Source organism: Brachyistius frenatus, unplaced genomic scaffold (assembly GCF_029030835.1).
Source record: "Brachyistius frenatus isolate BFR_SWC_R1_liver_20210118 unplaced genomic scaffold, ASM2903083v1 Contig_116, whole genome shotgun sequence".
Taxonomy (NCBI): domain Eukaryota; kingdom Metazoa; phylum Chordata; class Actinopteri; family Embiotocidae; genus Brachyistius; species Brachyistius frenatus.
The window spans coordinates 65,378-81,754 of NW_027210715.1; the positions used below are offsets into that span (position 1 = coordinate 65,378).

The 16,377-nt window shown below is 41.8% G+C and overlaps 1 protein-coding gene across 1 annotated transcript in view; it reads right to left on the reverse strand.

Moving 5' to 3' along the window:
- Positions 1-14,518, reverse strand: part of zdhhc17 (zinc finger DHHC-type palmitoyltransferase 17) — a 33,758-nt gene extending 19,240 nt beyond the window's left edge. Inside the window, exons 1-6 of the mRNA XM_069713160.1 lie at positions 14,421-14,518; positions 6,698-6,801; positions 6,076-6,198; positions 2,693-2,770; positions 889-1,033; positions 588-652 (exon numbers count right to left, since the gene is read on the reverse strand). Of these exons, the coding sequence (XP_069569261.1) occupies positions 588-652; positions 889-1,033; positions 2,693-2,770; positions 6,076-6,198; positions 6,698-6,801; positions 14,421-14,483 (578 nt within the window). The 5' untranslated portion in view covers positions 14,484-14,518. The remainder of the gene's footprint in view (positions 1-587; positions 653-888; positions 1,034-2,692; positions 2,771-6,075; positions 6,199-6,697; positions 6,802-14,420) is intronic.
- Between the last annotated feature and the right edge of the window lie 1,859 nt (positions 14,519-16,377).

The following is a 16,377-nucleotide window of genomic DNA, read 5'->3' on the forward strand; positions in this document are numbered from 1 at the left end:
CCACTTTAATTATGTCATAGCTACAGTGGCAGAAAAAGTAATCACCTAATTTTCTGCATTTATTGGTTGTAAAATCTGATCTGATCTTCTTTTCGGTCCCAAGTTTACAACAACAAACAAACACTGTGTTCAGGCTAATAACACACAAAAATTATAATCTTTAACATCTTTATTCTACTTGGATGTATTACCTGATTAAAGCTCCTTCGGCAGCAATAACAAGTGTTTCTGATCAGTATTTCTTAGATAATTCCACGACATCTCTTTTAGTTTAAGTTCTAGGCTTTGACTGAACCAATGCAGAGGATCAGGTAAGATACCTTGAAAAACTCAATTTAAACTAATAATTTGTGTGTTAGAAAATAATATAGTTTGTGTTTGTACATAATTGTAACTTGGATAAAGACAAATTGACATACAGACGCATGTAATTCCAAAGGGTTTGCTTGCTTTGTCTTGCCACAGTACAGTTACTGTCGGGTACATGTAAACTGCTACATATCTACTGTACGTGTACACACACACACACACACACACACACACACACACACACACACACACACACACACACACACACACACACACACCTGTGTGTCCTGTAAGCTGCCCACATCAGAGGAGTCATGCCGTTCTGATCCATCATGTCCACATCCTGTTACAGAGGAACGACACATTAACACAAGTGCAGGAGCTGAGGAAGCGGTGGAGAGCTGACAGGAGGGAGGAGAAGCAACAGGGCTCCCCCTGATGGAGAGCACCGGAACCAAAACACAGACTATCTGCTTCAAAATAAAAAAAACAATAACAGACACACACGGGAACAAGAGATCATAAAGCAGAGGAGGGAAAAGCGTTGCCTTTCAGAGTTATGTTCTCTCCTCTTCCTACCTGTCCTTTGGCGATAAGGTAGGCTACGATGGAGGTGTGGCCGAACTGGGCGGCCAGATGCCCGCAGCTGCAGCCCTCGCCATCGATCAAAGACGGGTCGGCGCCATATTTCATGAGCTGCACCACCATGGATAGATGGCCTTGTCTAAGAGAAGGTAAACACACAACACAAACTTATCTTGACATCTTATTCCGCAACTGACGAATGAAAACCGCCAGCAGCACGGAGGAGAAAACACCTCCAGTGTTTTAGAGGTTTGGATAAAAACACTTGATCGCCCACTGAGATGCTGAGTGGGTGACCGAGCTAAACTCAGCAGTCCAAGGATCAGAGTCTCACACTGCTATTAAATGCACATGAAGTGATGTATCCCTGACAGACGGACTCCCTGTCTCTTCTTATAATTGTGTCCCCATGGTGAAGCGAGGCGACTGTCTTCATGCTTTTATTGCAGACACTATATTGGATTTTTTAACTGTGTTTTTGTTTTTGATTAACTCTACAAAGTAAACTTCCCCCCAAAAGCCAATGAAGATTTTAGTTTTATTTTATTCCCCGAGTCAGCTAAACTGTGTGTTGTCACTTTGACTGCACAAAACATGACAGCTATTTGCTGAGAGTAAACAAAACACTTTTCTGCGGCATGTGTGTGACTGGCTGAGTTCCTCCACACACAGAAGGCCAGAGGCCTTTTAAAGGTCATTGGCAAATGGAGGAGGAAGGGGGGGGTGTTTGGGGTTGAAGTGGAGGGCGACACAGGACTCCTGAGTGTCTGCGGAGCAGCGATGATGCTTGTTGTCAAACCCATCAATAATTCAGGAGGAGATGGATTCACGACCCGTCCGGGTGGGTAAAACGTGGGGGGGCTGGACCTCATGTAAACTGACCCTTTCCACCACTTTATAGTGATGGGTCACTGCAAAGAGACACTCTGGAAGCTGCTCTGATCTCTTAAAGCAATCCTCGACTTTGTTACAAAAGACACTGCAATGCTGAGAAATATAAAAACAATTGTTCTAAAATTTACTAAAATCTTCAAAAAAAAAAAAAGTTAAAAAAAACCCCGAAACAAAGCCTGCCTCTTATTCTACATTCCAAATCACGTACTTACGCACCAACACGGATTTTATATTGAAAGAATAAGTGAGTTCACATGGACAAGTATGAAAACATGCGTTGTACTAAAAACAGTCCACATGAAACATTAAAGTCTTCTCATCTTCAGTGGTCACCTTTATCGCTGCGTCGTAGAAAGGGACCAACGACCTGAAGAGTTTTTAAATGGCAGCGTTGGATGAAAGCTGCAGCTGTCGTGGAACACCTCACAACACAAAAGTGTTTATCGTGCACCGAGTACCACCACACTGCTGTGAGATAGAAACCATCGGTATTGATTGTCGCGCGTGTGAAACAGAGGGCACGAAAACACGTTGATTTCTGTTTTATGTTGGCAGGTGTTTGAGACAACGCAACCCTGTCGACCTCCAAACACTACACAAGTCAGAGTCCTCGCATGTAGGAGCACTAGACCTGACTGCACTGGGGGGGAAGTATGCAATTCGAGATATAGCTTTAGATTCAATTACTTATACACTGTAATAAAGTGGACTTTAAAAGTAAATGGGATGAATGAATATATTATATTTGAGTCTGAAGAGAAATAAATGAGCTCTTGGGAGACCTAAGGTCAGAAAAGGTCTGTGTGTGTGTCTGTGTGTGTGTGTGTGTGTGTGTGTGTGTGTGTGTGTGTGTGTGTGTGTGTGTGTGTGTGTGTGTGTTTGTTTGTTTGTTTGTTTTTGTTACCTGGTGGCCCAGTGCAGAGGTGTGGAGTTGAGGTCTCCTCCCAGCTGGTCGACTATGGCTCCCTTTGATATGTAGAACCTGCACATACAATCATCATGTGAACACTTTGTCTCCCCGTGAGTCCGACCTCTTTCTGTTAGTGTGATCGAGGGGTGGGCTCGTACGAACAACAACTGACAGAGAGTTTAGCCGTTCTTCTGAGAAGGAAATGAAGCAGAACAACCGTTACAAATCACCAGACACACAAACTGCTGTCGCGCTAAACTATACAGCGGCTAAAATAAGTATTGAACACGTCACCATTTTTCTCAGTAAATATATTTCCAAAGGTGCTATTGACATGGAATTTTCACCAGATGTTGGTAACAACCCAAGTAATCCATACATACAAAGAAACCAAAACAAATGAATTCAGAAATTAACTTATGTGTAATAATGTGAAATGACACAGGGAAAAAGTATTGAACATATGAAGAAAGGGAGGTGCAAAAAGATATCGAACGCCAAGACAACAGCTGAAATCTATCAGTAAATAGAAAACAATCCGGCCTCTTGTCAGTGCAAATGAATATCAGCTGGTTCAGTCCCAACTGATGGCCAGTAAAAATGTGTCTCATTACCAAGATGTCACACAAGAAACATCTCATGATGGGTGAAAACAAAGAGCTCTCTCAAGACCTTCACAACCTTATTGTTGCAAAACAAACTGATGGCGTTGGTTACAGACGCATTTCTAAACTTCTGAATGTTCCAGTGAGCCCTGTTGGGGCCGTAATCCAGAAGTGGAAAGAACATCATTTCACCATAAACTGGCCACGACCAGGTGCTCCTCGCAAGATTTCTGACAGATGAGTGAAAAGAATTATCAGAAGAGTTGTCCAAGAACCAAGGACCACTTGTTCAGAAAGACCTGGAATTAGCAGGTACAATTGTTTCAAAGAAAACAATAAGTAATGCACTGAACCTCCACGTCCTGTCTGCACGTTCACCACGCAAGACTCCATCGCTGAAGACAAAGCATGTTGAAGCTCGTTTAAAGTTTGCTGCACAACATTTGGACACGCCTGTGAAATACTGGGAGAATATAGTCTGGTCAGATGAGAGCAAAATTGAACTCTTTGGATGCCATAATACACCATGTTTGGAGGACAAACGGCACTGGACATCACCCTAAAAACACCAGACCAACAGTGAAGTTTGGAGGTGGGAACATCATGGTGTGAGCTGCTTTCAGCATACGCTACTGGAAAACTTCACAGAATTGAAGGAAGGATGAATTGAAACATGTACCGAGACATTCTTGATCAAAATCTGCTGCCATCTACCAGAATGATGAAGAAGAAACGAGGGGGGACATTTCAGCAGGACAATGATCCCAAACACAAAGCCAAGGAAACTCAATTGATTTCAGAGAAAGAAAATAAAGCCGCTAGAACGGCCGAGCCGATCACCTGACTTCAATCCAATTGAAAATCTATGGAAAGAACTGGAGATCAGAGTTCATAGAAGAGGCCCACTGAACCTTCAAGATTTGAAGACTGTTTGTGTGGAAGAATCAGCCAACATCACACCTGAGCAATGAATACGACGAGTTTTGAAGCTGTCGTTACCAACAAAGGCTTTTGTACAAAGTATTAAAGAAATATCAGTAAGCGTGTTCAATACTTTTTCCCTGTGTCATTTCACATTATTACAAATAACTTAATTTCTGAACTTATTTGTTTTGGTTTCTTTGTATGTATGGATTACTTGAAAACGTCCTGCCAATAGCACCTTTGGAAATACATTCACTGAGAAAAATGGTGACGTGTTCAATACTTATTTTACCCGCTGTAAAACATTTAATGTGTGGCTCGAGCTCCACAGACTCTCGTGTGAGCTCCGGTGTCACAGTGAAGTAATAAACGGGGAAAAACCATAATATAAATGAAGGTTTTTAAGAGCTTTACAAAAGCTCACAGCAAAATCGTGATTATGTTACTCATTTTTGTGGCGCAAGTATATTCGTTCAGGAAACGTGCGAGTTGTGTCACCGACAGATGGAAAGAGGACAGTTTCTATAGAAACTCTGTAACACTGTCAGGTGTGAAGCTGGTTTGCAGCAGACAGGTGGTCTAAACCGAGTAGCTCATTACCCAAAGGCTATTTATGTGTAACATTTACAGAGAAAATCTGTTTTGTAAAAGATTTTAGTCTCAAATTTATATTGATTTAAAGAAAATTCAATCAATGCGAATTCAAGTTACAAACGTTTTCAGTAATTATAAGAGCAAATACATATTGAGTATACATTTTGTAGTCAGTCTATTCTTGTGTGTATATGTGTGTGCAGATGTGTGCATGTGTGTGCATTTGAATGATAAATTCAAAGAGTTTAAGAGCGTGCGCAAAACATTTGTCAAACAAATGTCTCTACCAAAGTTAAAAAAAAAAAAAACTTACACCCAGGTCGATATCAGATATTCCAAAGTACAAAAGTTAAGTTCATTTCATTTCTATTAATCTCCATTAAATTCTCGCATTAGAATCCAGAGTGGTGACAGAACGTCTGCTGTCGACACTTTCAGGTATTTCACGCCGTTCTTACCGCGAACGAGACATTTCATCTGATTACAGTGCGAGAAGTTGTCGATTTTTATCGCAAACCTTTTTTCTGAAGTCTGTCATCACCATGTTCAGACTCTGAGACTGAATAAGTTCCACCTTCACAGCTGAAGGGTAACCACGGCGACTCAAGCATCCAGTGCCTTATCTGTGAGGGGAAGTGCGCCGGGTTTGAGTCACCGCTGTGCCGGCGCGGCTACAGAGGAGGACTCATGAAGCAGCAGGCAGATCGCTCCGTATGTTCATGAAAGGAGGTCAACTGCAGTGTGATAGGCTATGAATCTCTTCATATATGGGAGTCTGCCGCAGCCGAGGTGAAATAAATTCACAGTTAAATTGATCAGCAACAGTGACTGCATACTCAAAAAGTAAAGTCCAGGAGTCTGTTACTGCATTCACGTCAAACGGTGCTGAAGTGAGGTCGGAGCAAATTCAACGATCGGCTGGTTTCATGAACATATTAATGTAAATACTTTACAATAGCTGTATAGTAGGGATGGGACACGATTTTCAAATAACTCCGCAAGTTACATTGTGTTACACTGAGAAATAAACGCAGCAAAATCAAGCTTTTTTTTTAATCTTTTTTTTCTTTTTTTTATAATTGCATCAATCCCCCCCCAAAAAAAACTCTTGGAGGGATTGAATACAAACCCCGTGTAAGAAGATAAAATAAAAAAAAATAAAAAGTGTATTTTTGTCTATGTATTAGTTATTTGGGGGAAGCTAAGCTAACCTCGATCCTCATCTTCCTACAGAGATGATCTGAGCGGACTCACTTGACCAGGTCTATCCTGTTGTTGATGGCGGCCCAGTGGAGGAGCGTTACGTTTTCTTTGTCTGGCTGCCGGACGTCGAAGCCCGCCTCCACCAGCTCCCTGCAGCGCTCGAAGATGCCGTACCTGAGGAAGAGGAGCGGGGAGGCGTTAAAGTCTCCTCACGTACACGCACACGTCAACAAACGCACGCTTGAATACGTAAAACCAAGACGTGCAGACGCAGATACCCGCGACCCGAACGAGACGCCCGCGCTGGGACAGCACTCGGCGGGCGGACGTTCCCGACCTCAAATCAAAACAATATAAATCTGTTGTCAAATGCAACAACGGCTCAGACAAAACCTTCATTATCTCATCAGGGAGACGTTTCCAATCTCCTTCTCTTCCCGACAATAAATTCTCTCAACATTTCCTGACCTTGCGAATGATTTCTTTCAGCATTCGTTAACTTGGTAAACCACAGTTGAAAACATGGCGGTGTCCGTTCCGGATTTAAAAACCTGTGGCATCTTGATAACGCAAAAAAACACAGCAGTAAACAAGTAAACATGCTGCAATGTCATCTTTGTAAGTCAAAACAGTCACACACACACACACACACACACACAATATATCCACTCACTGTGTGGCTTTGACGATGTCCCAGGTGCTGTAGTCGTCCACATGGTTTTTACGGCTGACGGTCTCGCTGTAGCCGTGGTTGTAATGACTCTGGGGTTTGATTTCCTGAAAGGAACCAGACGGAAACAGAGGTACAGATAAGTTGTGCTGCTTTACGAGGTGGTCGGTACGCTGTAGGGAGTGCTGGGATCACAGGGGGTGCAGCATATATTCGTAATACAGAAAAGTGGTGGGCGAAATGGATAAAATCTTCGATCGCATCATCACACTGATGTGTTTTGTGGAAATTCTCGGGCAGTGACCGACTCGGAGTTTTCTCATTTGAAGTGGAACATAAAGTTTCCACAACTTTTTACTTTTATTTTTTTTTTCATTTAGGCTTTTCAGCAATCACACAATCTGCAGAAAAGCAAGCAATCTGCAGTGTCCCCCCTTTAGGGGACAGCTCTCAGACATTCAATTGTAAAGTATGAATAAAAAAAATCTAATGAGTGCAATAATGCTAATAAGCAGACCTGTTGTTTGATGTGCAACTTTTCCCACCCAGAGATTTTGAGCATTCTCAATACAGAAACACAGTATGACAAATTCAATGACAACAGACTAATTTATATTTGGTATATAAGGAACTTACAACAGTTTATCAGTTTAATCATGAAACGTACACATTTTTTCTTAATGAATTCATAGCTTGTTTAGTCCATGAAATGTCTATGAAATGTCTATGACCGGCCTAAACTGACACGTTATTGTTTGTTCAATCAGTGGTGTAAAACCCAAAGATGCCGAGTCTTCAGTCAGAGAAAAACAGAAAGTCCTCACAATGAAGGAGCAGGAAAAAGCTTTTTTGGGGGTATTTTAGCTTGAAAAAGGACTTCCATGACAACAAATGACAAAAACATATTTTCCATTGATCAGCTAATTAAATACTCTATTCATATCTGAAGGAGAGATTAGAAAATTCTGTGTGCGAGATCAAAGTAATTTCATATCTCAGAGTTTTCTATTGTATGTCGGGGGAATTTAACACGGTCAAACATGACAAGCGTACCATGGCATCCTGGAAAAACCTCAAAACACTGTACTACCACTTCTTAAAGGAAAGTCTGGTTTGGTCTTGACTACTTAGTTGCAAATATCATTAGCTGCTGTGCACCAAAACAGGGTTGTAAATATGCAAACACACACACACACACACACACACACACACACACACACACAGAGAGAGAGAGAGAGAGAGAGAGAGAGAGAGAGAGAGAGAGAGAGAACATGGCAGCCTTCATATGAAAAGCTGATCCAAGTATGACATTTAAAAACAGGAGAATAAAGGCAGCAGGAGAGAGGCTTGCTGAGTCCTGCATCTGCTGAAGATCTGATCTGTCACACAGATGTGGTGACTGTGCTACTCACATTCAATTAGCCCCTATAGCAACACCATGGAAACCACAATTAGGCTCCATCACCCGGAAACAAGAGCTGCATCTGGTAAACACAGGGCAACCACAACGCCTTCGGCTGTTCTGACTCCAAACTTTGTGAACGAATGCGAGATGCAAATGTGAAATCGAGTTAAGTCGCTTCCAATTTATTGTTACAAAGAAACACCGGTGGTTCTATTTGTAATGACCAGAATGAACCCGTGAAATGTAGACGTGGCCAAAACTTTAGAAATTTTGCATTGAACTTTGATTCAAAACTGTAAACATGACTCTGCAGTATTTCAATATCATTACTACCTAAAAACATCCCCAGTGTTTTATTGAATTTTCAAGCAGCCGTTGAAGGCTTTTTAATGCGCTGCTGCAGCCTGCGTGTAACGGCGAGGAGTACCGAGGCCGCCTCCGGAGGTCTGAGGACGGCAGGCCCGTGTGGAGCTGCTGGGAGCCCGAGGTGAGAGCTCGGGGGCCCCGGCGTCTACGAGCTGCAGCATGTCGCCACAGGGTTTACCTTAGGCTTCCCTGCAGAGCACAGAGGGGACGTCGGCGTCTCAGCCGCCATCAGGGAACGGTGGAGGAGAAACAGAATGGAGAAGGTGAATGTGGAAAAAAAACTAACAGACAGGTTTCGCAGTTAGATGGAAACTCTTGGTGGGGCTGATTCGAGGAAAAACACACAGATTGCTATTTTTGTTTTTTTGGAAAAAATGATACAGAGTGGAGTTTCTTTTTCTACAAAGCAATCTTTGGCTCAGAGAGAAAATACAGACACTGGCATGTAGAAATCATTTAGCACACAACAGCCAATATTTCTAATTTTGTTTTGCTTACAGAGCAAATGTAAAACAGCTGAAGCTACATAAATTGACAGCTGACATTACCCCCCCCCCCTCCGCCCCCCATCCCACCTGAATCCCTGAAGGTCCAGCTGCTTCTCCCTCAACCTGCCCTGCTGCAGTTTTGCTTGAGTTAGCTATCTATGCGTAATAAAATACTTCCATGAGGAATAATATGTATACAAATATAAGGTTTAATTGGGGTTTTAAATGCTGAGTGAATAGGATCCTGTAAAACCAACTAATGTAAGATCATTTTTCAAATTAAACTTATGACCAAGTTTGTGGACTTTCAAAGGTACATGTTTGCTGAATATCCTTAGACTAACTTTAATGCTGATGCCTGCCTAAAATCCAAACTATAACTCATAATTAGGACCTCACGATGCACCCGATTCCTCATCGGCCGGCTCTTCTTCTCTAACCTGCTTCTGTGTTTCTTCAATACAAAATAATTCATTAAGGGTGACATTTTCATGAGGTTTCTAGACTGAAAATTCAACTCATGACATATGCTATTATGTTTACTCCTGATGGCGAGGTGACAGAAGCAACGGTTGGCTTGTTGCTAGGCAATACGGTAAACTAACATCAGTTGACATTATTTTACACAGTGGAAAAGCAGGTTGTGTTAAGAAGCAGGTTTCAGTTTTTAATCCACTGCCTGGTCAGTTTACTACCAATTACTAATGTTGGTGAAAAAGCTCCTCGCGTCCTTTCTCTTAGGTTGTGTGAAGTGCAGACAAGAGAGGAAAGCGAGAAAGACTCCACTGTCCTCCATGGTTGAGGTAAAGGTAGGACCGACAGCCCCCCCGACACACACCCAGAAATATAAAAAACACTCTGCCTGGAACAATGACTGATTCGATGTGAAATTAGAGCCATTTCGAAGGGGCTAATTCAATATTCAAGGCACAGTTTAAATCAGTGGATCAGGAAGAAGCAGAGGAGACGTGTGTCTGATAGAATTTTTCCACAAAAAAAAGTTATAGCCTCTCGTTAAACTTCTTGAAACTTCTTTTTCCTGCGACAAACAAATTGCAGAATCTATAAATATGCCAATATAGTTCAGTTGTAAAGTTGAAATTGTTTGACATGAGGCATCTCTTACTCAACTGTAAAATCCCTTCTCTGTATATGAACTGCAGGTTTCAAGTGTTCACATCACACTTACACAAGTTGAAAATTGGACTAACATCGGCTTCCAAACTATTTGTGATGTCACAAATCAAGCTCGGAGGCCTGCTTCTTATAAGCAGATGTTCGGTGGGCGACGGGAACCTTCCTCCCTAAAGCAGATCAATGTACAAACCTTTAGTGTCAAACTCTGCAGAAACATGAAGCTACTCACTCCGTTCTGATCGTGACTGTGACCGAGCTTTTCTTTTTTTCCTCCCACCGGCTGACAAATAAAAGCCCCGGAAAAAATGTGAAACTCAAAGCCTCTTCCTTCATCTGGATATTCAATTGGGGGAAAGTGCGCACAATTCTCTGGCAGGGAAAGTGCTTCAGTCGAGGGACAAGAGGAAGAGGGCTCAGCGCTGCACCCTCAGACAGCAGATGTTAAAGCACGGCCTCCAATCACCATGCCCTTCTAACCTTTGACCCCTTGCCACTCACTGCAGTCTCTCTCTCGGTCTCTCGCCATCTAAACAGCCGACGATGGCATTTATAACTGCAGCGACAATTGCTGCCTGTGCATTTTTAAGCCTCTTTATTATGTAACAGCTGTCTGGTGAAGAATACGACAATTAGGTGAGTAAGCTGTGATTAAATGACCAATTAAGCATATTATCCATTTTACACGAGCCATCGATTTTAGGTTGGAACCGCATCTTTTCACTGAGGCAGCAGGCTTGGCTTTCGTCAATGGAGATGGTCAGTGAGACATATGGCAACTACTCCCCATGGGGCGGAGGTCACATGCTTTGGGCTAAAAGTGCCTGACAGGACCACAGAAAATGCATGTTTATTGGATTACAGTAGCAGAGGATATAGGCCTGGTAATAATGCAATAAGAGTCACTAATTCTCAGTTTCACACCAAAATTTAAGACTTTAATCTGGAATACATGCAGCAAAAATAGTAATGCTTTTCTCACTGTCGTTGCAAAGACTAATTTGCACTGTTATTGTTCTCTGCTCGCTGGCTGTAGCCATAACCAACAGTCTGATTCGATGTGAAATTAGAGCCATTTCGAAAGGGCTAATTCAATATTCAAAGGACAGTTTAAATCAGTGGATCAGGAAGAAGCAGAGGAGAAATACCAGGAAATAATCACAATGCTTCACGCAAATAGAATGTGAGTTTTCCAGTTAGCTCGTCAAGTTAACCATCAAATCAAGTGACCGATCATTTCCTCTGTTTTCATGTGCATTTTATGACAGAACATAAAATGAGCATTTCCCAATAAGATTATAGGACAAGGACATTCATTCATCCTCGAAAGAGGAAACGTTTGAATTTGAGATGCCGAACCGGTTCAAAAGAAAAGCAAAAAGGTGAACAGCCTTTCTGAATGTGCATCTAAACTTCTGATGCTCGAATTCAGGTGCCTCTTACATTTAGCTTCACTACAGTTTGAGGGATGACCCAGATTCAGAGCAGCCCCCTGCTGCAAAGAGGAGCAACTTTAAAACCAAGCCTGTATGGGCAGCATGCAGGAAATTAACAGCATTACTGATGAAGCTGCTACTGTCCGGCAAATTTCTGGAGTACGACTTAATGGAGCTGGAAGTTGTGGTGCCTCTAAATTCATGGCATCTTTTTTAAGACTGGAGAAAAAAAATAACCTTTGGATAAACAGAAAGCATATTCATATTCTTGTCTGAACTGTATTGTTGAAAAACTTTCTCAGCTCCACCCCAAAGTGGCATTGGGCACATTTGACTTCTTGTGCCACTGTGTCTATCAAACATAAGCTGACAACCGTCACACACCTTTCTCTTCCTGTACTCTTGTATTTGCATACAATGTTGGAAGCCTCTCTGACTTCAGTCAGGTCAAGTGACATCAACTCAAACAAACAGGAAGAAATCAACAACAAATAACTGTGTCCAGACGGTTCTCCTCATTACATTTATATTAATGAGGAGAACCCTCCCTGTTATTATAACCCTGATATTTATCAGCGCAGACTAACAGTAATCCAATAGTGGCATAGAAGGCCTCATTGTTCCAGTGTCACCAAGAGGAAGTATATTATCTATTACACAAGAGGGAGAGAGGAACAAAACAGTGTTCTGGACCAATCATTGTTGAACGAAAAGTCAGATTTGCATTTCATCCTTTCAAGAAAACCTAATGTCTAGAATTTATTTAAATATGTGAATTTATAGTCCTCAGAGCACCATGTGAAATTTGAGGTGATGGATCTTAAGACAGTTAATCCTGCTTTGAAATAAACCTTTTAGTCCATAGAGCTTCCATAAGGAAAATGTGCACATGATAGTAGTCTACTTCATATGCTACTAATGTTCAACTCGTGTCTAACAATCATATAAATACCAACTACATGTACTTCTTAGTTCTCTTTACACAATCACTCTCACTTGCCCGCTCGCTGCTCTCTTTTATTCTTTTTTAGACAAGTCAAGTCAGAGGTTAAATTACATTTGTCAATAATATCATGATATCAAATGACCATTGCAAACACAGACAATGGTTCACCAAAGCCATGTCATGTCCGACTGCATGCAATCTCGGCAGGGACAATGGAGGTGTGTTAGATGACATATGTTGAGCGAATCAGACCAACTGTCAACGCGGGTATAACTTTAATACCTGAAGTGGTGTTAAGTTTCACTGCAGCATCTAAAAGGCTCTCACGATATCAGAATGAAACACGCCTCAATCACAAGTCAGAACCAAAAGCCTTAGGAATAACAATAACATGTACAAATCATCATCTCCCTTTACGCAGTCGTCCTTCATTTGTGCAAACCAAAACAAATCTGACGAGAACACAGTGATATTATACGGACTGTGTCTTCATAAATTCAGCCGTGGTGGTTAATTCATTCATTGTTTTGGGATCCAAACACCACGATGGATGCAATTTGGCTGCTCAAGATGTATCAACGTTACCAATGAAGCACTTTACTGGCATAATATGTGAAGTCTGTTCCGTCCAATGCCTCAATATAACTCTTTGGCTTCCCAGCTAAAATACCAACTATAATTTCAAGAAACTCTCACCTTATAATTGCCAAGATTACATTATAAATCACTGGATGCATTTCAACCCATTTTCACTAAGTACATTAACACTCTCCTGCATCTTGGGGACCGACTGGACATTAAAGACACGAATCCTTTTAACCGCACACTGCCAGGTTTCACATTTACTGACCAATGCCTGGAGGTAAATTAACCCGCTTGACCTGCTGGCTACAAACCAGCAAATAACGCAGGAGTGCAAAGAGACAAGTAAGTCATGTGGAGGCAAACTATAGTATGTATGAGATGGATCGCCTCCTCATGGATAGATTATCCATCAGGTAAAGATAAGAACTGGTAGCCAGGTGGTGGAGGGGTGAAATTCATAGGTGCACACATTGAATGCATAAAAACCACCAGTATAGACTCGGTTTTATCTGACTGTGGTAGGACAGCTACTTCCTGAGATTACCATGGCAAAGATAAATGGCTGATGGTTAATACGGTTTGTAACTTCAAGTTATCTCGGCCGAGTAATGTTTACATGTTGTCATAGTTCCTCGATGATTATTGGGGTTATTTGACAGAAATGGTCCTTTATTATGAACCAAAACAACCACGTGGTTTATCTTAATCCATTAGATCATTTAAACCCAAAATAACAAAGCATTAACAATGCTATGAGATGCTGCTGTGTTAGCTAGCTGAGAGACTACAAGGGTTTATTCTAAAAAAAAACAACAACAAAAAAACAACAATGCAGTTTTCGACATGTGGATATTTGTGTCTGCGCTTCCTTCTGTTAATATCAACTTAATAACATAATAAAACCACAAACACTCGCCGCCTATTTGCATGACCGCAGCTGGCGCTGCAGCTCTGCCACTTTAGCTCCGAAGCTAGCGTCGCAGGACCGTCAGGGTCCCGTTGAACGACATCGGTTCCGTCACAGACTGAACCGGTTCCGTCCCGTTGAAGAGGCGACGGCGTCACCGCGGTGGACAACACGACCCACATCAGCCTGACACCGACATCTGCCCAGCGGTTACTGACTGCAGCAGGAGGAGGTGGGGGGGGGCTAGCGGTAGCACCTTTAGCATCGTTAGCTGGCTGCCTCCCCACCACCTCCTCCTCCACCTCCTCCTCCTCCCCCCACCGGTGCTTTTGCAGGGGGCATCGGAGTTCCCCCCAAAAACCGCGGCTAAAGCACGCAGCCCCCCGCACGCAGACCGGTGTAACGCGTTTGGAGTGTGTTCATGTGTCTGCGCGAAGGCGTCATGTCCGCGGACCATACCTCAGGATGGAGAATAGGGACGCAGCCAGCTTCTTTCTCATATTCCTCCATAGCGTCGGCCATCTTGGTGGTGATGATCGCTGAGCATTGTGGGAAACAAGAGGCTGTGTAGGGGGGAAACAAACGGAGGGGGAGAGGGGGGGAGGAGGAGGAGAGGAGGAGCTGTCAAAACCACTGGTGATGGGCACACGTCACTCACAAGGTCACGTCATCGTATCATATTGGGAGGGGGGGGGGGGGGGGTCTATATGGCTATGTAGCCAAAAACATGTGCTCCTATCAAGTACATATAAATGGATCATTTTTGCATATATTTTCTCTCAGGTTTTTTTCTTAGACTATTGTCTCTTGCCACGATGAGGTCACAGACAGGCAAAGAGGATATGGAAAAAATAGATTTTCCATCAGCTTCATGCGTAACAACCCTAAAAACGACATTATTAGATCTTTGTTATGATTGTTTGTTTCTCAGATTACGGAATAAAACATTAGATATATCGTATCCCTCTTCATTTTAACCCACTCTTGTTTCCCATAAGGAAAACTTGGGTAAGGTTAGCTATACAGTCATTATAATAACATTTGAATATTAGTATCTGGGTAACACTTGGACTAGTTCCCTTGGGGTAAATTAGCCGACTACACCGGGACCCATTAATCACAAATGGCTCGAGAACTGGTTAATTTACACAAAACACAGTCTACACACTCAGGATATGTGAAGGAGACTCGGTACAAAGAAGGCAAGAGGGGAGTCAAAAGGGTCTTTATTTTTTTTCTCCTCTGTAGTTGATTTGTTTGACCAAAGCACACTCAATCTGAACAGCTCAAGTGTTGCCTCACATCCTCTGTTTTGTAGATGTTGTGTGTGGTTGATGTGTCTCCATTCTTAATCTGATTTTGCCTTATAATCAATTGAGGGCCATACTGGTATTACCTATGAGCAATAATACATCTTTGATGTCTTTCGTTCATTATTCATTATTTTCTATTGAATAAAGTCGAAAGACATGTCAGTCTTACATTATTTATGATGCAATAAGGCTAACTCATGCTCACATTTTACATGAAGTGCACAGACAATTTTCTATTTAGAACTATTTGGATTTTTGCTTTTAAAGAACAATTTTCAGACGCACTGATTGAAATCAGAAACATGATCTGGTTCCACTCATTTGAGTTGCAGTTTAAGTAATACAATTTCTGCTATCGACTCATCCTTTATTCATTTTTTCCATCAAATCTGAAACATCTCTGAGAAACTGTTTGAATTGAATATGCATATTCACACGGCCACACAAAAGTGTGCTAAAAATAAAGATATCACTCATACGGAAGTGCACCACACTGTAGGCTATATGTGCAGGGTGTGTGCAAGTTTGTGATTTTCCTTTTAGCAAGTTGGAAAAGGTTCAAAGTATTTTTGTATTTTCCACAAGACAAAGAAATAATTGTAGAAGTAATATGTAGTGATAGTAATACTGGTTGTAGGAATACATCAAAGCAGAAATACAGTTTCTGAAGGTTCTCCCACCATATTGTCACAAGGAAACCCTCATAATTACAGAAATTGACTGTTTGATTCAAAGGAAAATATGGACAACACTGCAGTTACTCATTTGTGCCTCTGAATATTCTCCATGTCCCATCAGGCACATTTCTACCAAATCAAAACCTCAAATAGCCACCAGATGTCATCGTTTACCCAAACATGCAGAGTTCCTCTAATCATACCAGCTAAAATAATCCTATGGGGTTTACAAATCTACAGATTTAGGCGTTGTAGTTCCAATATTATGAAACTTTTAGGAGATTATAAAATATACACCTGCAATAAGATAATTCCATATATATCATAAAAGCCTATAAGACAATGTCATGCAATGTAGGGTAATATACTCGTTTAATAATTGCCCCCCCCCCCCCGCCTCCTCCAACACACACACACACACATGCA